The 24065-nt window shown below is 37.1% G+C and overlaps 1 protein-coding gene across 1 annotated transcript in view; it reads right to left on the bottom strand.

The window, feature by feature from the left end:
* Positions 1 to 24065, bottom strand: part of fars2 (phenylalanyl-tRNA synthetase 2, mitochondrial) — a 168397-nt gene that overhangs the window by 92285 nt on the left and 52047 nt on the right. Inside the window, exons 2-4 of the mRNA XM_051881524.1 lie at positions 20794 to 21438; positions 19918 to 20080; positions 19702 to 19833 (exon numbers count right to left, since the gene is read on the bottom strand). Of these exons, the coding sequence (XP_051737484.1) occupies positions 19702 to 19833; positions 19918 to 20080; positions 20794 to 21420 (922 nt within the window). The 5' untranslated portion in view covers positions 21421 to 21438. The remainder of the gene's footprint in view (positions 1 to 19701; positions 19834 to 19917; positions 20081 to 20793; positions 21439 to 24065) is intronic.

The following is a 24065-nucleotide window of genomic DNA, read 5'->3' as shown; positions in this document are numbered from 1 at the left end:
GTATATGAACTGAAGCACAAATTGTAAGTGATTCTTGTGAATTATTTTTGGCTCTTATTCTAATTAGTATTTTTAATGTCAGCACTTCAATGAAAGTTGGAAAGGGGCACAAGGGTCATAAAAAAACCCATTTACAAGACTGCTGATCAAATTGGGTCATTATTATTAATTAAATCTCCAGGCATGGGCAATACAAAATTTATGCTCACAATTCACTTGATTTGTCTTTGCATTCCATTAGCATCTAAGAACTACGATTAATTCTTAATTATTCAGTGATGCATTCCTTTCTTTATTTTCCTTTTTTTTTTTCAAATGAAGCATAACAGATATTGCATTGTGGGTAGGGATGGCTCCCATGACAATAATGACCCTTGACCATGAATGAATTCAGATGAAAATCAGCAGCAAACAACATTCAACAAGGGGTGAAATTGAATTCTAATGATTTTATTCAATTTCATCTTAGGGGATTACAAAATATTCTCTTTGATATTAGGTTAAGGGCATCTTGTTGTCCATAAATTCAGATTACATAACGTAAACAATAAATATGCAAAGTCACCACCTGGTCCCATAAATATTCGATGGAGATGTTCCCATCCCATGTTGCCCATTTAACTAAGTGGAGGCGAACGAATCTGCACTTGTCCCTGAAGCGTTAAAAAGATGGGATGCAACGAATTTGTCTAAACTCCTCTCATTAATGAGCAGTTCAATAAAGGAAACTGTGAAAAAATGCAAGCATATGGTTGCACTTGGACTGTTGCTATGATACCAAACTTGCATATTGCCGTAGTAATCGAAGAAATTGCAGTGAGATGGAAATGATTGATTTGCTCAGTCTTCTGTTAGTTCAAACAGTCCCGGCTCATAAATATGCAGCAAAGCCAAATAACTGGATCGATGGCAGTTATAATTATATAGCAGAGTGAAAGTGAAACCGTGATATCAGGCAAACAATCAAACACCGAGTGCAATGGTTACAGAACCAACAAATGCCTACCTACAGTCATATATATCCATCTAATTCATACATTATTCATGCAGAAATGTTCTCAAAGAGTGAATCTACATATTCTCCATCAAACAATAAAATACATTTTTTGTTGCAAGCAGCAATCAGTGGGTTCAGAAGCATATAGAAAGATGGGCAAAAATGGCCTTAAATGGGACATTTGGCACAATAGATTCTCTGGTTACTGCCTCTATCCACACTATCCACAATGGTACAATGTTTACTTGAAGATGCCAGATGTCTGAAGTCTCGATGAAGCCCCTCCTACAAACTACTAACTCAACCAGGCCCCACCTCTTTATTTTGCGCATGCATTTGATGGGAATTATTTAATTGAGGAATATTGTGACATGGTCGTTCCCAAAAGAAAACTAAAGACAATGGAGGCGTTTCAGGGAGTTCAGAAACAGTGTGCACTGATATAGAGAATAACTCCCGTTGGAGGGACTTTGTAACTTTGCAGATCTTTTTTTATGCTCAAACAGTTTAACTTACACAAAAGCAAAATAAGACCCATTTAAAAGCTCATATTTACCACCTGAACCTAGGCCCAAAACCTTCCGAAAACCTTTCCGCTTGGCATCACTCAGAAAAAAAATAAACCTGTGGTTTCTGCGGTGCCCCAGTGAACTGACACACAAAATGATGCAATTACATGTAGAGGCTAATTATCACATGGATATGCATAACGATGCAGAGCATCTACAACAGTAATGAGTTTTTTCTCTAACCACAGACAAAGAGCAGTGGTTTCCTCACAATATGTGGTGGCATGACAGCTATAGCCTACAGGTTTATCTAATCGGAAGGTTTCTGGCTTGATCCCTGCAAACCAAGAGGGATTTAACTCAGGGTTGCTTCATGGCGCTGTTTCGTGTAACAGATGTATTTAAGATGCTATATGGATAAAAGCATTTTCTACGTGACTACACTTAAGACACCAAGCATTGAGAATACACAGTTAATGAAGCTGTAAATGACCAAGTCATTTCCACATGAAAGCTGGAAGCTATGGTAGAAGACTCGAAAAATTGCTAACGAGAAAAATCTTAAACTGCAACTTTAATGGACATCTACACAACACAACACAACACAACACAACACAACACAACACAGGCCTTTTTTTATTTACAAATGTTTTATCTGAAAGTCCATTATGTAAAACTTAAATGGATGTTTCTGCTTGCATATGAAAAATGATCATTAAAACTAAAAATGTCAATAATAATAATTTTGATGGATTTTGATTATTGCAAAGCCACATATGGGATATATACAGTCTTCAAACAAACTTTGGTTAAAAAAAAAAACACCTTTAAAATGATATTTTGCACCCATGTGCTTTATATAGTCTTACTTTGATCAGCATAACTAACAAATTACCATAAATAAGTAATTAAATAAACTGGATTTGAATGACCTTGAGCTAAATGAGCACATGCATATGACCTTAAGGCATGATATTCTTCTTACTATATTGCACAATATATTTTTTTATATATATTTTTAATGTCTCAACATGATAATAGCACCTGATGATAGGAAAACTATGGAAGCTTGTTTCTGCCACTGAATAAAAAATGAAAAAGGTAATTGCGACTTTTTATCTCACAATTCTGACTTTTTTTCTGGCAATTGCAATTGAGAGTTATAAAGTCAGAATTGCATGATATAAACTCGCAATTGCATCTTATAAAAAGTGAGAATTATGTGATATAAAGTTTCAATGGTGTCTTATAAAGTTTTTTTTCTCAAAGACTTTTTTTCTTAGAATTCTGACTTTATATCTCGCAATTCTGACTTTATATCTCACAATTCTGACTTTATATCTCGCAATTCTGACTTTATATCTCGCAATTCTGACTTTATATCACGCAATTCTGACTTTATAACTCACAATTTTGACTTTATATCACACAATTCTGACTTTATCTCACAATTCTGACTTTATATCACGCAATTCTGACTATAACTCACAATTCTGACTTTATTTCAAGCAATTTTGACTTTATAACTCGCAATTCTGACTTTATATCTCACAATTCTGACTATAACTCGCAATTCTGACTTTATATCACGCAATTCTGACTTTATATCTTGCAATTCTTAGAAAAAAAGTCAGACAAAAAGTCACATTTACCACACAATTAAGTCACATTTAACTTAATGGCGGAAGCAAGCTTCCATAGATAACAGGCATTGCTCCATTGTAAAATAACTATCTGTACAACAGAATTTAATATGAACATTATGGAGAAATCCAGTCTATTTCCAAAAGTATCAAGGCACCATGAATCCAACGATTCTGTGTTTTTAGCCACCCTCTAAACTATTTTTTCCCCAACCCTTCAGAGCCTTCCAAAAGATTTTATCAATAGCAAGCGTCCATGTTACCACCCCGTCCTATACTCTTGAGTTTCTTTGAAAGCATCTTTGACAATTGCTTCCTTTTAAAAAGGCACCCTTTTCCTCGAGTGTGCTGCTGATCAGTCATCAGGTTAAAGATGGCTTCAGGTGGGCAGCATGCCAGTCGTTAGCACACCTGTTTGTTATTCCAGCAGCATCGGCACCATTGACTGCTGAGTCAGGCAGAGCAGTAGCCGTGTATTCGCTGTGCTAACATGTGCAGGCTTCCCACACACACCCACTCCAACACAGTGCATAGAGTTCAGATGTGAAGACACGCATAGCAACTGCGCAGGGACGTAAACGATCGCTTGACACTCTTAAGAAATTATGCTAAATGATTATGTGCCAATTTAACTAAGATTGCTGTTTTTACACTTCATATTACAAGGCTGATAATTCCCTATTACATAGAAAAAATACTGCTTAAAGGCACAATATGTAATTTTCGCCACTAGAGGTCACCTATTCAAAACAAAGGCGTAGCTTGATGACGCTGAGATTGAGTGCGGAATCATGAGAGATGTCGTCTTCACTTCATGGCTGGTGGAAAAGAAACGGGATGGGACTCGGTAGTATGAAGCAGAGCAGGGCGAGTGCTGTGAGAGCTGAACGAGGCCGCTGGAGCGATTGATAATGAGAGATGAGCGCGACACACGGCTCGAGAGCAGCGGAACTTTTATTATGCCAGGGTCGCCGCTTCCGCTTCTTCCGGTCAAGCGTATGTGGGGTAAAGCACATATGAGTGTGCTGAAAATGATGTTATAACATTACTCTGTGCGTTCGCTTGGCGGCTGCTATGAGACACTTTCACTGCAGTAAGCTAGATTGATATTAGAATATAATTTTAATAATGGCTTGTGTTGTTAAAGGGCCAATAAAGTGCCTTGGAATGCGCAACTTTATTCACTGTGATGACGTAATTTCCAATGAAACAGGTAGACAGGACGGAATATATCTAGAAGCTCCTCCCCTTTTTTCAAAATAGCCAATAGCGTTTCGCCTAGATCACTCATGTCTCTGGACTGGAGCACCTGATTATGCTATGTTAGCCACTTGACAAAATAGTGTTTTTCTCTGAGGCATGATAAAATCATGGTATTCGCAGAAAATCAAGAAAATGAGACTCAAAAAATAAGACTAAACGTGTTGAGCTATATAACAATGATTAGTTTTCTGTCTATAAATGTATCCTAACAGTTTTCTCTTGTCTAATAAAACATATAATATATTAAAGCGTCTTTGGTGTTTCCATGGTTTTTACAAAATAAAACCGGAAATCGAGGATAACGTGGGTATGATGTCATTGATAGGAGACGCACGGACACGATCCGTTTTCTGATTAAAATTGCTAATTTCTCTGGATTTAAACATTCTTGGAAACATCTGGGATAATGTAAGTACAAAAGTCAACACAATATATAACATTGTTTTAGTGGTTTTTGGATATTTTAATCCAAAAATCTTACATATTGTGCCTTTAAATGGATTCGCCCAAAAATGAAAATTATGTCTTCATTTACTGATTTCAAACTCAAACATTTCTTTCTTCAGCAGAACACAAGAGAAGATATTTTGATAAACATTTCAACTGTTTTGGTCCATATTATGAAAGTCAATGGGGTCCAAAACTTTCAAGCTCCAAAAAGCAAGTCGTATGAAATAATCTATATGGCATTGATCAATGCACGTAAACAGCACAGTGCGAGTCTGCATTAAATGGAAATTCACCCTATTTATTTTCTAAATGCATCTTATTGTAAAAAAAAAAAAAAAAAAAAAAAAATCCTCCATTCATAGATTTTCTTTTGAGACCATATTTTTAAAATCTGTTATAGCTAACTAGACCTGCTACATAAGGTGAATAACAGCTTGATCAGACTGAAAGACCAGCTAAACCAGTTTAATCCAGCTAATCACCTCGGGTATCAGATGGTAATACCATGGTACCTGGACACCATGATAACCCTTGTATGATAACTATTTTCATGTACCATAGTATTTACACGGTTCTCCAAATAATTCTGTTATATTCCCATGGTACAAGTCCAAAACCAACCAAGGCTCACTGGATAAACATGCCTGTTGTTACATTATAATATTACGTTGCTTCTTGTATGTTTTGTGACACTTTTAAGGGAATTGTCCAGTGAGTGACACTAAAAGTACGTTCATCTGAAACAAATGAACTTGAATCTGGCAGCGTTTTATCAAGTTGGTTGTTGCACGTATCACAGCAGTTCAGAAATGAAATGTTCGGTGAGTGGGGCTGATTGCTGTATCATGTTTGAAAACCGTGTAAACCAGGAGTGGTAAACTTGGGTTTTGGAGAGCCACAGTCTTGCTTCAACCCTAATCAAACACACCTGAACAAGCTATTCAAGGTCTGAAGGGTTACTCGGAAGCTACAGGCAGGTGAGTTTTTTTTTTTTAAACTCTGCAGGACTGTGGCTCTCCAGGACCGGAGTTCACCACCCCTGGTGTAAACAAAAGAAAACGTGAGATAAAAACGCATTTGCTGAATGAACCATGCAATTTTAGCTTGCCTCTACAAGTTTAGTGTTCATTTCAGCTGAAAACTGCAGAGAACTCCAGGGTGTTTCCTCCAAGGAGCAGTGCCTCCTCAAAAACTTGAGAAAATAATCCACAGTACAAAAATAAAACAATGCCAATATTACAAAACATGGCATTAAAACGTGTATGAATGAATAAATAATGGTGTTAATGGGAAGACTAATTAAAAAGTAAACAACTCAACCACTAGATACCACCACTTTATGTCATGTCAAAATCAAATCTGAAATAACTTGTAAACATGATCTGTGAGGGTTTTTTAGTGAGCAATCTGTGAAATTAAAGGAACATCTTGTATCTGTGACCATCATGACACTTGTAGTGTTTACCGAGATTTCATGACTTTTGAACTGAAAATAAGTTGACTATTAAAAAGAACATCAGTTCACAAATAAAATAGATGTCAACTAAAATTTGTTACTGTGTTCTTATTATTTTACTGTGTAGTTATTATTTTGGGATTAATCTAAAAATGATTAAATGGCTTTAACTTGATGAGAAATATACTTGGAATATTGTTAATGTAAAAAAAAAAAAAAACTAAAAAAAACTAACTATATAGATTTTTTTTACTGGCAACAGTAAGTGTAACTGGAACATTAATTTATAATGGGTAAAAAAAAAAAAAAAAAAAATAATAATAATTATATATATATATATATATTATATATTAAAAAAAAATTAAATTGTAGGCAGTGGCATGTTTTTTTTCCAATGAGCCTGGAAATAGCAGCCACACTTTTATTTGCCTATTTAAAGATAAAAAATATATACGCCTAAAATAAGCCATTTCCAAAATACCAAGATATGAATGTGTTATTTGACAAATGTAAAATCCTCGTTTTTCCTCTGATCTGTTTCCTGTGACCACAAGCTGTTGCATACAAAACAGCCACATGCATATTACATAACACACATCCGCACAACCGGTCCGAGTGAGATGAACTTGATTATCCCGGCTGAAATTGAACATGCTACATATCACTAGCAGCTGTGGGTGCTTGTCTAAATGGGATGTAATTTACTCCTCATTACACAATGCAAGCCGTAGGCACTACGGCAAAGCCTTCATTTCAGAAAATAGGCCAGAGAAATACATAACACAGCAAGGGGAAACAGAGTAAATCTCATTCACTCATTTTCCTCTGCTTCTTCATTGCCTTCTTTCCCTTTTTGTCCTTTCAATGACTCTATCCGCAAAAGTGTCCAGTTCTATTTGTCCCCCTCTCTCGGGTGTGATGGCTGAAACGGAACAGTGCACAAGCAAATGTTTGCACTAACAGCGCAAACCCCGGAGACCAGACGTACAGGAGGAAACTGTGAGTATGTGTGTTTGCCTTTTAAGAGGAAGTGAAGGCAGTATGTATGTAGATAGATGGATAGAACGATAGAACAATAGATAGATAGAATAATTAATAGATGGATAGAAAGATTAATAGATGGATAGAATGATAAAACGATATAATGATAGATAGAACGATAAAACGAGTTAGATGATAGATAGATGATAGATAGATTGATAGAACGATAAAACCATAGATAGAACGATAAACCGATAGAACGATAAAACAATAGATAGATAGATAGATAGATAGATAGATAGATAGATAGAACAATAGATAGAATAAAATGATAGATAAAACGATAGAACGATAGATGATAGAACGATAGAGAGAGATAGAATGATAGAATGATAGAAAGATAGAACAATAGAACGATAGATAGATAGATAGATAGATAGATAGATAGATAGATAGATAGAAAGGACAACAGATAGACAGATAGATAGAACGACAGATAGATAGATAGAACGACAGATAGATAGATAGATAGATAGATAGATAGAACGATAGAAAGGACAACAGATAGACAGATAGATAGATAGATAGATAGATAGATAGATAGATAGAAAGAATGGTAGATAGATAAAATTATAGAACGATAGAACGATAGATGATAGATAGAACGATATATAGATAGATAGAACGATAGAATGATAGATAGAACAACAGATAGATAGATAGAAAAAATAATAGATAAAATGATAGAACGATAGAAAGATAGAACGATAGAAAGATAGATAAAATGATAGAACGATAGAACGATAGATAGATAGATAGATAAAATGATAGAACGATAGATAGAACGATAGATAGATAGAACGATAGATAGATAGATAGATAGATAGATAGATAGATAGATAGATAGATAGATAGATAGAACGATAGAACGATAGATAGATAGATAGATAGAACGATAGATAGAATGATAGAACGATAGAACGATAGATAGATAGATAGATAGATAAAATGATAGATGAAATGATAGAACGATAGATGATAGAAAGATAAAACGATAGATAGATAGATAGATAGATAGATAGATAGATAAAATGATAGATAAATGATAGATGATAGAGAGAACGATAGAACAATATATAGATAGAATGATTAATAGAATGATAGAATGATAGATAGAACAATAGATAGATAGAACGATAGATAGAACGATAGATAGAACGATAGATAGATAGATAGATAGATAGATAGATAGATAGATAGAAAGAATGGTAGATAGATAAAATTATAGAACGATAGAACGATAGATGATAGATAGAACGATATATAGATAGATAGAACGATAGAATGATAAATAGAACAACAGATAGATAGATAGAAAAAATAATAGATAAAATGATAGAACGATAGAACGATAGATAGATAGATAGATAGATAGATAAAATGATAGAACGATAGAACGACAGATAGATAGATAGATAGATAGATAGATAGATAGATAGATAGATAAAATGATAGATGAAATGATAGAACGATAGATGATAGAAAGATAAAACGATAGATAGATAGATAGATAGATAAAATGATAGATGATAGAGAGAACGATAGAACAATATATAGATAGAATGATTAATAGAATGATAGAATGATAGATAGAACAATAGATAGATAGAACGGTAGATAGAACGTTAGATAGATCCAACGATAGAATAGAACGATATAATGAACGATAGATAGAACGATAGATAGAACGATAGATAGATAGATAGATAGATAGATAGAATGATAGATACATAGATAGATACATAGATAGAATGATAGATAGTGATAAAACGATAGATGATAGAACGATAGAACAGATAGATAGAATGATAGATGGAACGATATAATGATATAATGATAGATAGAATGATAGAACGATAGATAGATATATAGATAAAATGATAAAACAATAAAACGATAGAACGATAGATAGATAGATGAAATGATAGATAAAACGATAGATGATAGAGAGAACGATAGATAGAACGATAGATAGATAGATAGATAGATAGATAGATAGATAGATAAATAGATAGATAGATAGATAAAATGATAGATAGATAGATAGATAGATAGATAGATAGATAGATAGATAGATAGATAGAACGGAAGAACGATAGATAGAGAGAACGATAGATAGATAGATAGATAGATAGATAGATAGATAGATAGATAGATAGATAGATAGAAAGAAAGAATGGTAGATAGATAAAATTATAGATAAAACAATAGAACGATAGATGATAGATAGAACAATAGATAGATAGAACGGTAGATAGAACGATAGATAGATAGATAGATAGATAGATAGATAGATAGAACGTTAGATAGATCCAACGATAGAATAGAACGATATAATGAACGACAGATAGAACGATAGATAGATAGATAGATAGAACGTTAGATAGATCCAACGATAAAATAGAACGATATAATGAATGATAGATAGAACGATAGAACGATAGATAGAACGATAGATAGATAGAACGATAGATAGATAGATAGATAGAACGATAGATAGATAGATAGAACGATAGATAGAACGATAGATAGATAGATGGATGGATGGATGGATGGATGGATGGATGGAGTGAAATTTGACCTGAACATTTCTTTGTGAGATTCACCCATTTATTTTGCCCTGTTCTACATTATACCTATTGTCTAACCAGCTACTGCTTTTGTAATACAAAGGTACATTATTTATCAGGCCAATAAAGCACTAAAAGACACTGCAACTGAGAAAGACAAAGGATGAGGGAGATGTAGAGGAAGCAGAGTCTGACTGACTGATTAAAAATCTGCCAGCTCGTCAAAAACGAAGCTTCCTGACAGAAGCGCTGTAATGAGGCCAAAGACACATGTGCGTATGAAAGAGAGAGCTTTAAGCGGAGCCGGTCACAACTGGCACATGATTTATTCAGTGCGGGAGGGCGGGGGGTATTAAGGATTAAGACTAAGATTGAAAGTGCCACCTGAACCAGAAAGGGAGCTCAGCTGGTACCCTTCCCACCTACCAGCCGGCCCCCGCTCCCCTGCCGTCCCAAAGGCCCCAGGGCGGGTGACTTGAAGGGCCGTTAATTGTCACCAAACACGGCTTTAATCACATTCCCCGGGCCCCCCGCCCTCTGGGGCGTGACTAAACCGCAACTACGCCGCTGACGCGTGCCGTCATTAACACTGGGTCCCATATGCTGCGGACAGCCCCGGCGAGGTCCCACAGGGCTCCGTTCTGGGCCCATTGCAGAATTGATGTGTCCGGGGATTACACGCCGCGCTCTAATGAATAACTAAGTGGATCTACCAAACCGGTGCCGCACCGTTACCCCTCCTCCCCTTTCATTAGTCAAGCTCCGCCCTTAAACCAAACACACCACCTCTGGCACACTTACGCCACGCTTAGCATATGGCGGTCATGCTCAGAGACGAATAAATAACCTTTCAACTTCCCAGGACACCCCATTCCAGTTTTTTCTCCTCCCGTTCTCTCCCGTCCCCATACCCCCACCGGCCGCCACACATTTAATGCTGTCTTGCTGGCAGCTTTTTATTGTCCTACTGCTCTGAAGAGAAAAGAGGGAATGTGTGAGTGTGGATGGGTGTGTGAAATAAGGGGGGTGTGAGAAGACTGAATGAGAAGTTGCCATAGCAACGGAGCCACACTGCTCTGCCGCAGTGAAGAAAGGCAGAAAGAGAGAGTTGGAGGAGTGAAAATGAGAATGGAGGGGGGAGTGAAGAACAGTGGAGAGGATTTGACAGAATCCCTGCAGTCCAGAGAGGAAGCAGGGAAGGAGAGGGTTGGGACATCGAGAGAAGTCAAAGAGGAGACTGAGTGCGCGTGAGTTTGTGTTTGCGTACGTATGACGATAGTCGATGCAGATGAGGGTCAGTTTGTCAGCAGTTGTGGAAAAACTCTGAGACACCAGCAGTTCCCTCTTTTTGGCCAAATTAACAACTGATAGCGCTGAATGTCATTGCCGGTTGTTAACGGCAGTTCCAGAAATGTGAACGCTGATGCCTGGGGAGAATGAGGATAGTTACCTTGGTCACTTTGTTGCATTTTTACTTCTCTGACAACAAACCCATAATGAAAAGACCAAATGTAAACGCCTCAAAGATGCATTTGATAGTAATACAATCACTCAAATAACTTTCTGAAGATACAACTAGACCAAAATGTAAATGCGACTGGTTGATCGGACAACATATGTAGACGTTTTCCATGAATCACGTATATATTAATCACGGATAAGACGTGGATAGAGAAAGCGCAGCTCCAACATTAGTTGCCATATGGGATAAACAGAGTATCAAAGCACGTTATGCTTCCATATATAGTGGAACTAGTGGAACAGATTTGTTTTGGCAGAAATATTTATATGGCCAAATATAAATAGAATGTGCATACGCAATCAGACAACAATCGTATTTCAAAGAAAAACACATTTATTATCTTTTATTTTAATGTAGTAACTCGTTCCACCAGCCTTCAATCTGTCTAACTTTTCATCCCCTCCCCTCCAGCCATGTTTTTTTTTTATTTAATAAATTTTATATTGACAATGTCTGACAAGGTGTCCTAGATAGACCGCGCAACGTGCGATAAAAGGTATCTTTTCCATGTCGGAGTTTTTGTAACCAGCCTCGACGGTGGAACGCGATGATTCTATTTTAGAAACGTTTTCTATTTCTCCGCGACGTCACAACTGGAACAACAACACAAAGTATGGCAATGATAATATCAGGTACTGTTTATGTGCTTTATTTAATATTAAAAGCGTCTATGTGAGTTTGAATATCATTCTTTGTTGAAAACAACACTGGCTTGAAAAAATAGATAAATGGGCACAAGAGCGTTTAAACGGTCAACTCAATGCGAACAAACAAGTTTATTCAATGACAAAGATTGGTTCAGTCACTCCGTATGTACTTTAAATAATGTTTAAATGGTGTAATATTAATGATTTTTCTATGTAGGCCTGCTTGCCCATTTTATTGTGTCTGCTGTGCTCTTGCCGAGAGAGCCCGCCCACACTCTCTTCTGATTGGCTGTGGTTTTTGACTGATTTTATCACTTCTCATTGTCGCGTTGCATCTAAAGTGGACAGTAAAATTGCTCATTGCTGGAATCTTATCGCATCGCATCTGGTTAGGACACGGTGTGAGGCCTCATTTTGAATTAAAGTACCTGATACTACCATGGTTTTTAGTAGGGATGCACCTATTTCCAGAATCGATACCTACACTTTCATTTTTTGTACTCGCCGATACAGATACCTGTATTGTCACTGCATTTGTAATGTTTAAATATATTAATTAGAGAAACCAAAAGAATATGAATCATATTCGTTGATGTAATGTTTAGCAAATATATATTTCCTTCAGTTTTCTCATGCTTAATTATGCCTGTTAAAATGTATTGTACAAGCCTCTGTCACTTTGACTGTTCATTCTATTGCTCTATCATATTTTATCTTTCATTTAAAAGCACAGTGCATATTTAGTGAGTGATTTCTTTGTCATTTGTTGTTTAATTAACATTAAAAACACAGTGGCAGGTTTATTAAGCTGCTGTCCCTTTAAAGGATTAGTTCACTTTCAAATTAAAATTAGCACAAGCTTTACTCACCCTCAAGCCATCCTAGGTGTATATGACTTTCTTCTTTTTGATGAACACAATCCAGGGGGTTAATAAAGGCCTTCTGAAGCGAAGCGGTGTGTTTGCGTAAAAAAAAAAACTATTTTATGAAGTAAAATATCTAGCTTCCGCCAGGTCGCCTTCCGTATTCAACGTACGAAGAAAGTGTAAAACTGTTGCAGTTCAAAAAGCTTATGCTACGTCCTACGCCTTCGCTATTCGACTTACAGAAAAAGTGTAACTGATGCAACGTCAGTTTACACTTTCTTCGTAACTTGAATATGGAAGGTGGTCTGGCGGAAGCTAGATATTTTACTTCATAACTTGTTAAATATGGAAAATTTTCTTACACAAACACATCGCTTCACTCCAGAAGGCCTTTATTAACCTCCCGGAGCCATGTGGAGTACGTTTATGATGGATGGATGTGGATGGAAACACTTTCTTCAGCTCACACTCGTGAACCCTGTTCACTGCCATTATAAAGCTCGGACGCATCAGGATATTTATTAATATATCTCAGATTGTGTTCATCAGAAAGAAGAAAGTCATATACACCTAGGATGGCTTGATGGTGAGTAAAGCTTGGGCTAATTTTCATATGAAAGTGACCTAATCCTTTAAGACCGAATGCACGAATCCATACTGTTAAACGTGTCTTATTTTTGTTTTTCTTCACTTAAGACATGACCAATTATGTTCAACTCATTTGATTTGGAAGAACACAAAATAAAAAAGTTAATTAAATTACATGCATGCAATTAACATGCATGAGTACTACTAACTCAAAACATGATAGTTATGCTTACTTAAAATTGGGAACATCATAACTCAAAAAAATTGATGTAACTGATTACCTCAAATTTTTTGAGTTAGCCCAACTTATTCAGGTTTACAGTGTAGAATACTCATCAAGAAGGGCGTTTTTACATAATTTTGTATGAATTTGTCAGTTCAAGAGCAAGAAGACGTGAAAGAGAATTCAATGCAGTATTCAAGCTGTGTAGACACGGCTTTCTGGGAGCATGCTTCGGATTTTGCGCACAGTAAACTATGGTAATATGCGTCTTCTTTTACATTATTTGCTACTGACATATTCAAACAAACTACAAACCTTCCAGCGACGTCTGTGAAAAAGGGACGTGCACTTGACAAGCTCACACGTTTAATGATTATGTGTACACAAGTGCAGTATTGGGCCTGATACCGATACTGGTATCGGTGCATCCCTAGTTATAAGACATGGTGCCATGGTTTTTTTTTGACATGTACTCTGGTATTCTTGGACGTACTTTGGCACTGAATAGACACCTGTCAAAGTCTCTGTAGACCCCTGACACTTCACTAGTGTAAAAAAAACTCTCATTCAGATGCCTTCAAATGCTAATTTTGTTGACATATTTAAAAAAAAAAAAAATTAAAGCCTTCAATGGTAGTGAGGTTGCGGTGTAGAAGCTTCTGACAGATATTTAGTTAATAAGCCATTTTATTTGACACAAATTGTGAGGGTTTGTCAAAATTCATTATAATCGCTTCTACAGTACAATGAAAACTTTGATTAAACAAACCCCATAACCTAAACAGGAAGGCACGCCGCCAGAATGACACCCGTGAGCGGATTCGTCTGAGCAGAAAGCCTTGAGGAGAGGAGCAAGGCCTGCTGACAGCTGTCTGGAGACACGAGGGCTTTGTTTACCCAGTTGTGAATATGCATTGCCACTCGAGTGGGTGTACACAAGGATAAAGCAGTGATTGAGTACAACCAGACAGAACAGGAAGAGAGACGCACACTCAGTAATCTGTACTCCTGTCAGGCACAGCACTGTGAAAGACACCAACTTCTACTAAAGTCCAATCAAATCAGGATTACAGGTGTCCTTGCTGTGAAGATACTTACAAGAGGCTACTAATACTAGCCTAAAATGTTCATTAAAAAAAAAAAAAAGTACAACTCACTGTAAACCACTACATTTGGTCATTCAGTCACAATAACTGACCTCTTTTCATTCATACGAAAGATAAAAACTCCATAAATAGAAAGCTCTTTACAAGAATCACTATTCTTCCATGCTGCCAAAACAATGCAGGAGCCCAGTAGCCTTCCAGCACAACAGAAGAGACACACGCTTGACCATGAGTGTTTTCAAAGAGAGAGATGATGGGGAAGGTGGAATGGTGAATAAAAAAATAAAGCGAGAGAGAGAGGCTAGAGCTCTTAAGGACTTGCCTTCAGATAGAAAAGCTTTCAATTATTGATGGATTCAAAATGTCAGAACACACAAGAGGACCTAAAGATAAAATGCAGTGGAAGCGGCCACCAACTGAATAAACTGACTGCATTTACGTAAATAAGAATATTCTAATGTTAATTGGAATTTGGCCATATTCTAAATGCATTTTCCTCAGCAATAATCCCACTAGGCAAACATTCTGATTACAAAAAATCTGAATAATATTCTGAATGAAAATCTGGAATATTCATTTATATCTGTGTGTGACCAATCAAAAGTAACGGTGGATGCTATGAAATATGGGAAAGTCAAGAGATGTTATGGATCATCAAGGCTGCGTACAGTAAAAACAATAATATTGTGAAATTTTATTACAATTTAAAATAACATTTCTATTTTAATAATATATATTTTAAAATGGAATTTATTCCTGTGATCAAAGCTGAATTTTCAGCATCATTACTTCAGTCTCCAGTGTCACATGATCCTTCAGAAATCATTCTAATATGACGATTTGCTGCTTTCTGATTATTATCAATGTTGAAAACAGTGCAGATCAATATTTTTAGGGAAACCATGATACTTTTTTTTTTTTTTTTTCCAGGATTATTTGATGAATAGAAAGTTCAAAAGAACAGCATTTATTTGAAATATAAATATAATATTAGAAAATATAAATATAAAATTGGAAATGTTGTTATTGTCACTTTTGATCAATTTATAATAATTATAGATAATTATTAGTGAATTACCATGCTAAATAACTAAAAATATAGAAAAGGCCAGAAAAGGAACGTGTATTATTTGCATATAGTACATGTAAATCTTATTTCAGAAAAGGATGGATCTAAATTGTCTTAATTAATTTCTTTATCAGAGATAAAGTCAAAGTGTAAATTCATAAAGTTAACAGAGCAGCGAGGGAAAAGCGATCGCTTGCTGTTGAGTGGCACTGTTGTTAATTGGCCGTTACATGTTCCACATGTCGCCATGCAGACGGCGGGGGATGCTGTGCTGTTTAACACAGACAGGATCGATAAAGAGAGCAGATGAGATTGAAGAATTAAGTGGCAGTGAGGAGTGAGATGACTGGGCCAGTGGAGAGGGAGGAGCGGTCATACTGGGTCCATCCCCAGGGAGGAAAACCATGTCTCTGCAGTCATGTGTGTCCTTCCCCTTCCCCTTTACTGGGACGTTTGGATCTCCCTTATGTGGGACTATCTCCATCCACTTCATCAGGGTTGGTTGCCTCACACAGCACTGCACAACACCGCCATCTACTGGCAGAGGCAGAATGCCTTTCTCTCTGACTCAAAGGTGTGGCCACTGTTCTTTATGCATAGATGCTGGAAAACCTTCATCTAAGCAACATTTTTAAGCATATTAAGTAAAAAGAAGTCTGTTACTACAAGCAAGCAGGAAAAAATTATGATACTTTTTATTTTGAACAATTTCAATGGCAGGATCTCATGTATCCTTTGCTGATATGGAAAGCCTAGAATGCCTTATGTCAAGCTCAGTAGAAAAAATAATTTAAGATGGTGGTCGGAGTTGAGGGAAATGCTAAATATATTTCATTGAATACTGAAGTACCATGAAAGAATAGTTTCAATGAAGAAATGGCAACATGCAAACTCAAATGCAATCAGCTGTAAGCATTAGTGTGCTTCTTATGACATGAACTATTCAATCATGATTAAAACGGACATTTAACAATGTTTATGTTTAATCTTATATAAGTGTGAAAGCATGTTATGATGTTGTTTTTGCTGAAGTGAATTAAGTGTTGTAGAAAAGAAATCTACTTAATGTTTACTTTCTCTTTTTATTTGGAACTTGATGGACATAGACCAAAAGACAAGATTATTCACCCAAAACAATAAATGTAATGTTATAACACAAATAGTTGAGACTCTAAATTCTAAAAACAAGTTCTTCCTTATCTTGACTTGTTTGGGATGCGTTCTACTCTGTATTTTTTACAATACTTTACATTTTTGCCTTAACATATGGAAGCCTATTTCTGACAAAAATCATTTTTTGGTAAATCATAATTTTCATGACATATAACTATGACATATAAACTGAAATTGAGACACTAAATCTAAACTATGAGTTTAAGTCACAGTTATGACATCAAAAAGGTTGAAATTATGAGAGAAAATAAATACTTTTTGTCATAATTCTGGCATTTAGCTCATAATTATGACTTAGTATGTCAATTTATTTCATAAATATATCTTAAAGGGGACCTATTATGGCCCTTTTTACAAGATGTAATTTAAGTCTCAGGTGTCCGCAGAATGTGTCTGTGAAGTTTCAGCTCAAAATACCCCACAGATCATATTTATTATACCATGTTGTAAATGTCCATGTTTTCGTGCATGTATCTTTAAATGCAAATGAGCTGCTGCTCCCCATCCCTCTTTCCAGAAGAGGGCGGAGCCTTTACAGCTTGTGACTTAGATACTCTGGCAAAAACTAACAAAGCATCTGTTTGGTTATGATTATTATCTCTATCGTGGTCACACTCACTTGACATTGCAGTTCTTCATCATCATGAAAGTTTATCTGCATGCGTTTTAAAGTTTAAAATTCTGATATATGGTTTTCTGAGCACACACATCTGAAGCATGGCACAGAAAGCTGTCTGTCAGACGGCACGTCCCGTGAGTATTAAACTAAGTTCGCTTTTATGTCTTATTGCTCTTAAAACACACAAGGTTATGTCAAACACACACAAAGTTCACATAAACACAGTCGGTTATGTCTGTGAATGTAAACAGCAGTGAAATAAATCACATGTGTATATTAGATCTGTATATTAAAATGAAAGCAGCGTAATATACAGTACCCACTGCTGTATATGCTGTTAATATGAATCAAACAACAAAATAAAAGCAGAAAATCACTCACTGCCCTTGATTAAATAACTTTAGTAGCTTTAATAAGAATACATTTCTTACTTGAATGCTGCTGTTAAATGCTCTGGCGAGGAAATAAACATGGCGGACTGTGTACAGCTCACTGAGGGCGGGGTCTATGCTAATAGGGCAGAGTACATCAGCAGTCATGGGCGGGGCCTAAGCATTTGTGATGTCACAAAAGTTACAATCTGCAAACTTATGATTTATGGGGATTAATAAAAAAGAGTGGGTGGATTTTGGGTGGTTGTGTACACACATTTATGTTCAAACACCATCTAAAAGTGAATTTTGCATAATAGGTCCCCTTTAAAATTTCAAATTTTTTACTTATGTCATAATTATGCTTTTGTAATAATTTCGACTTTTTATGTCATAGTTAAAGGGTTAGTTCACCCAAAAATGAAAATTCGGTCATTAATTACAAACCCTCATGTCGTCGTTCCACATGGTAAGCAAGGGTAAGTAAGGGTAAGTAAGACCTTCGTTCATCTTAGGAACACAAATTAAGATATTTTTGATAAAATCCGATGGCTCTGTGAGGCCTCTATTGCCAGCAAGATACTTAACACTTTCAGATGCCCAGAAAGTTACTAAAGACATATTTAAAACAGTTCATGTGACTACAGTGGTTAACCTTAATGTTATGAAGCGACCAGAATACTTTTTATGCGCCAAAAAAAACAAATAATGACTTTATTCAACAATATCTAGTGATGGGCGATTTCAAAACACTGCTTCATCAAGCTACGAAGCTTTACGAATCTTTTGTTTCAAATCAGTGGTTCAGAGCATGTATCAAACTGTCAAAGTCACGCCCCCCAGTGGTAAACCACTGAAATTTTGAAACACTTCGAAGCCTCGTTTACTAAATCACGTGACTTTGGCAGTTTGATACACGCTCCAAACTACTGATTTTTAAACAAAAGATTTGTAAAGCTTCGAAGCTTCATGAAGCAGTGTTTTGAAATCGCCCATCACTAGATATTGTTGAATATGAGTAATTAATGACAGAATTTTCATTTTTGGGTGAACTAACCCTTTAAGAATTACCAAAGCATGATTTTTTTCTTATGTTGAGGAAATGGGCTTCCAAATCATTCTCGCGTTTAAATAACTTAAAACAGTTTTGCCTACAGACAACACTGCAAATATACATATATCACTACGGTAAAATGTCTACAGTTCCGCAGTATATACTATCACAACGCCAGCCCTAGTGCTCATGTTTCGGATCAGTAATCTGAGAGTTTCCATTTCACTTAGCATGCTGCCTAACGGCACCGACAGCAATTAAATCTCTGAAGGTCGACACTCGCTGTACCGTTGTTTGCGATCAGTCATTTTTACACAATTGCTGTATTAACGTTTATCACAAGGTGAATCATGTCAGCTCCCCTAACTGTACTCTCATTGGTGGTTGCTGTATCATCTCACTGCTAATTTGCATAAGGTCAAACTTTCTGTTTGACATCAGTAACCTCAAATCAGCAGATCTTATTGAAAATGGTTAGATTATGTAGACAGTAGGCAGCTTAAAGTGTGAGTTTGTGTTGGTATGTTCCAGAACCTGAGCGGACCAGTTCCTGCTCCATCACCCCACAGCCCAGCACCTCCAACCAGTCGCCCTGGAAGCGCACCTCCATCTCAAAGGAGGGATGTGTGAAAGGGAAGTAGCAGTCCACCCAGCGGATCTCCAAATCTGCAAGACAGAAACAGACAGATGGAGAAGAGCTGGACAGAGGAAGTGAGGGGGAAAAAAGTGTGAACATCACAGGATTCCTACCTTCCCCAAAAAGGTGTCGCGTGAGGCGCGTGAGTGCCTGTTTCAGATCGAACTCCACAAGTTTGACGGCCTCCAGCGTGTGCGCTTCCTGTTTTTGAGGCGTGCGGCGGCCACCGCTCTCAAACAAAGACAGGTCTTCACCATTCTCCACTCGAGCAAACAGCTAATAGAGAGAGAAGGGTTGAAAACAAGTGCGCATATTCAACTGCATTCAGAAAGATTACGTTAAGATTTCATCATGACTTCTCTGACACCTGCCCTCAAGCAACCTATTCATTACAGTCTGGATGCTTTAAATAAACAGCTTTTTCTACACAGATAGGCAGGGGGTTCTGGAAGGACTGCTTTAAAAGGTCAAGTTTGTAATTTTACAATGTTTAAATATTTTCTTCTATCACAGTTTAAGATAGGCAACTATTGGTAAGCCATTTTAGATTACCTTGAAAAAATTAAACACTGTGGTGATTTCAAAACATTGATGATTCATTGCAAACAGAGCCTAAGCACTCCCTATTCACAGAGTGCATGCGATCGCGAAACCGAAAGCGAAAGTAAAACGCGAACACGCATTCAAACGCGATTTCAATACCCCGTATTTTGAAAGTGGCTCCCTGATGCATGCAAATATCTCCCAATATGAAAGCTATCTTAGGCTGGGCTTGGGCTGTGTAGCTGTAACCATCTCTCAGCTCTGTATCATATTTTAAGAATAATTTGGTCTCTATTTGATAACTTTGATTATGGTTGCACTTATTGTTTGCACTTAATAGGACTAAGAGAAAACTGTGTTATTCATTTTTAATTATACTGCTTTTATTACTGTGATCAGTTTGTGGAAAAATTAGGAGGATTTCTTAAAACGGACACCATTCTGACCTCATGGTTGGAGAAAAGCCGAACTCCCTCCATCTGGTGGAAGACAGGATAGTGGCTGGAGTCTATCTCATCTCGTCTATATACATCTCCAGCCAGCAGGAAGCGATCAAGTCCCGCGCGCACCAGCTCCTTCTGGTGGGCGGAGGTGTGGGCCCGCAGCATGTGTGTGCGGTTCAGGTAGTAATTGTCTCCTTTTTTCCGACTGGGATGGTCTGGAGGAATGAGCAGGCTATCGAAGTTCTGCTCCACCGTCACTACTGGGCTGAGGTTGTCATGTACAGAAAAGAGTGGGTTTCCTGTGCGACCGATGTAGGAGCGGTAGAAATGGTCTTTGATGCGTTCTTTAATAAGCCACAAGGGGTGGTGCGGTCGGTTGTGAAGCTGGCAGCCAACTTTGGACAAGATTTTAGCCGTCACATTGGTCATGTCATCTCGTGGGTAGACATGGCTGAAAACCTCTACTGAGTTTTCACTAATCTGTGGCTGAGGAGTGGAGCCATTCGTTGACAGCCCCCTGCAGGGGTGGAGTTTGTGGGACAGGGTGAGGACACTGGTCCATTGGCAGTCAGCAGGACAGTGACGGACAATGTGTTTGAGGAGAGTCTGGGAACTACTGAATAACCTCATAGTAGCTGGTCCATGAGTCTGTAAGAAAATAGAGAAATACTTTAGTGCTGTAAAGAATTTATTCCGCTTCCTGATTCAAACTGAATTATCAGCAGTGCTAAAGGGTTGGGAAAGGACTAAACTCTGACTTACTGTTCTGTCAAGCATGCTAAAGCCCTCTCTAATAGATGAATTACAGCAAAGTAATAAAGTACTTTGTACAATGCAACATTCACTGGAATCTAGAGATGCTGTCTTTAAATTCATCATGTTTAAGCATTTCTACCGCCATCAAAATACTGGTTCTGTAACACATTCACTAGCTTCAAATACTGTTAGACTACAATAAAAGGTTTTAAAGGGGTCCTTGATTATTATGATTTCACTTTTTTAACCTTAGTTAGCGTGTAATGTTGCTGTTTGAGCATAAACAACATCTGAAAAGTTACGACGCTCAAAGTTCAATGCAAAGGGAGATTTTTTAAGGACTACAACAAACAGCTTGGGCTGCTTTAGAGAAAAGGAAGAGTTGTTGTAGTAGAGTGTTGTTGCCATGCAGTCATTTTACGCCGGACTGCTTCACAAACGAGGGTCAATTCAATGCTGGAATGGCACAAAAGATTAACATGACGGCACATGCTAGTCGATGAGTTGAATCAACTCCACAGCAACTACATAAATTTATCCACTAACCATTCAGAAACGTCCAGTTTCATTCTAAAAGTTGTAACTTCTTCCTGAGTCTCTCCATCAGTGTCCGACTCCGGTTTAAACAATGTAAGGCTGAACACCGTTACTGACAATCCTCATTTTGGCTGCGTGAGATTCTCCAGCTTTGTTGTTGTTGAGAAACTGAAGCGTGAGCTGTTAAAGCTCTGCCCTTTTCTGGAAAGGGGGCCGGAAGCAGCAGCTCGTTTGCTTTTAAAGGGACACACACAAAAAAATGGTGTGTTTTTGCTCACATCCAAATAGGGGCAAATTTGACAAGCTATAATAAATTATCTGTGGGGTATTATGAGCTGAAACTTCACAGACACATTCTGGGGACACCAGAGATTCTTGTGAAAAGGGGCATAATAGGTCCCCTTTAAGCTACTTATTAAGCTTATTTATTTGTTATATGTATGTCAGTTTTCTTATTGAAGGGCTGCGCTTATCATCCATATAACGTTAAAGAGAAAATAAGTCAATTTTCTCAGTGCACATCATAGCATTTTTTTTTTTTTTTTTTTTTTTTTTTTTAAAAAGGTTGTCTTTGTACTTGTTACAACCGATTTTTTTTTTACTTATTAAATATATTGATTAAAACATTTAAATGGGTTGTGAACAATGTTTCATGTTGATCAACTGACTACTGCTGTTGATCAACAGCCCACTGACTTGTAGATTTTGATGTGTAGTTTTGCACATAATGCTAATGCTACATGGCATGTTAAAGTCACCATGAAATCAAAATTGCCCCTTAAATCAAAATAACTTCCCCTCCCTCTTGCAGCAACATCTCTTCTCTTCTCTGATGACGTTTACTGGCGTGAGGGCGGAGCAACCTGTCACTCACATGAGATCCACCAATAGCAAACCGCAATCATCCAATCAAATCCCCATGGGCAAAATGAAGTCCCACCCAACATTTGTTCTTATTCCAGAAGCTGTTTGACCTGGATATACATCACAATAGGGAAGAAAAGACTGTCGCAGCTTCCATATCATGCCGACTTTAAAGGATTAGTTCTCTTCAGAATTAAAATTTCCTGATAATTTACTCACCCCCATGTCATCCAAGATGTTTATATCTTTCTTTCTTCAGTCGAAAATAAATTAAGGTTTTTGAGGACAACATTCCAGGATTTTTCTCCATATAGTGGACTTCACTGGGGTACAACAGGTTAAAGGTCCAAACTGCAGTTTCAGTGCAGAACCCAGACGAGGAATAAGGGTCTTATCTAGTGAAACAATCGTCATTTTCTAAAAAAAACAAAAAAACATTTATATACTTTTTAACCACAAATGCTCATCTTGCACTAGCTCTGCGATCCTCCACGCATTCCGTAATCACGTTGGAAAGGTCACGCGTGATGTAGGCTGAAGTACCGCGGTAGGGCGAAAAACTCCATCTTATTTTCTCCTCCAACTTCAAAATCATCCAACATCGTTGTTTTACCTTCTTTTGTAAAGGGCGTTTGACTCCATCTTTGCACATTCGCTTTGTAGACACTGGATCGGTACTTTCACTGACGTCACGTGTGACCTTTCCAACGTGATTACGTAATGCAAGACGAGCATTTGTGGTTAAAACGTGTATTATTATTTTTATTATTTTAGAAAATGGCCGATCGCTTCACTAGTTAAGACCCTTATTCCTCGTCTGGGATCGTGTAGAGCCCTTTGAAGCTGCACTGAAACTGCAATTTGGACCTTCAACCCATTGATCCCCGATGAAGTCCACTATATGGGGAAAAATCCTGGAATGTTTTCCTCAAAAATCTTCATTTTTTTCAACTGAAGAAAGAAAGACATCTTGGATGACATGGGGGTGAGTAAATTATCAGGAAATTTTAAATCTAAAGTGAACTAATCCTTTAAGAGTGACTGTAAGAGCTCTGAAGTCATATGATGTCTGCTGTTGTAGCTTGTCTCTATTGCTCTGGTAATAAACATTGTTGTAC

The sequence above is a fragment of the Ctenopharyngodon idella genome, chromosome 23 (genome assembly GCF_019924925.1).
Source record: "Ctenopharyngodon idella isolate HZGC_01 chromosome 23, HZGC01, whole genome shotgun sequence".
Classification (NCBI taxonomy): Eukaryota; Metazoa; Chordata; class Actinopteri; order Cypriniformes; family Xenocyprididae; genus Ctenopharyngodon; species Ctenopharyngodon idella.
This window is presented reverse-complemented; position numbering and strand designations above follow the sequence as displayed.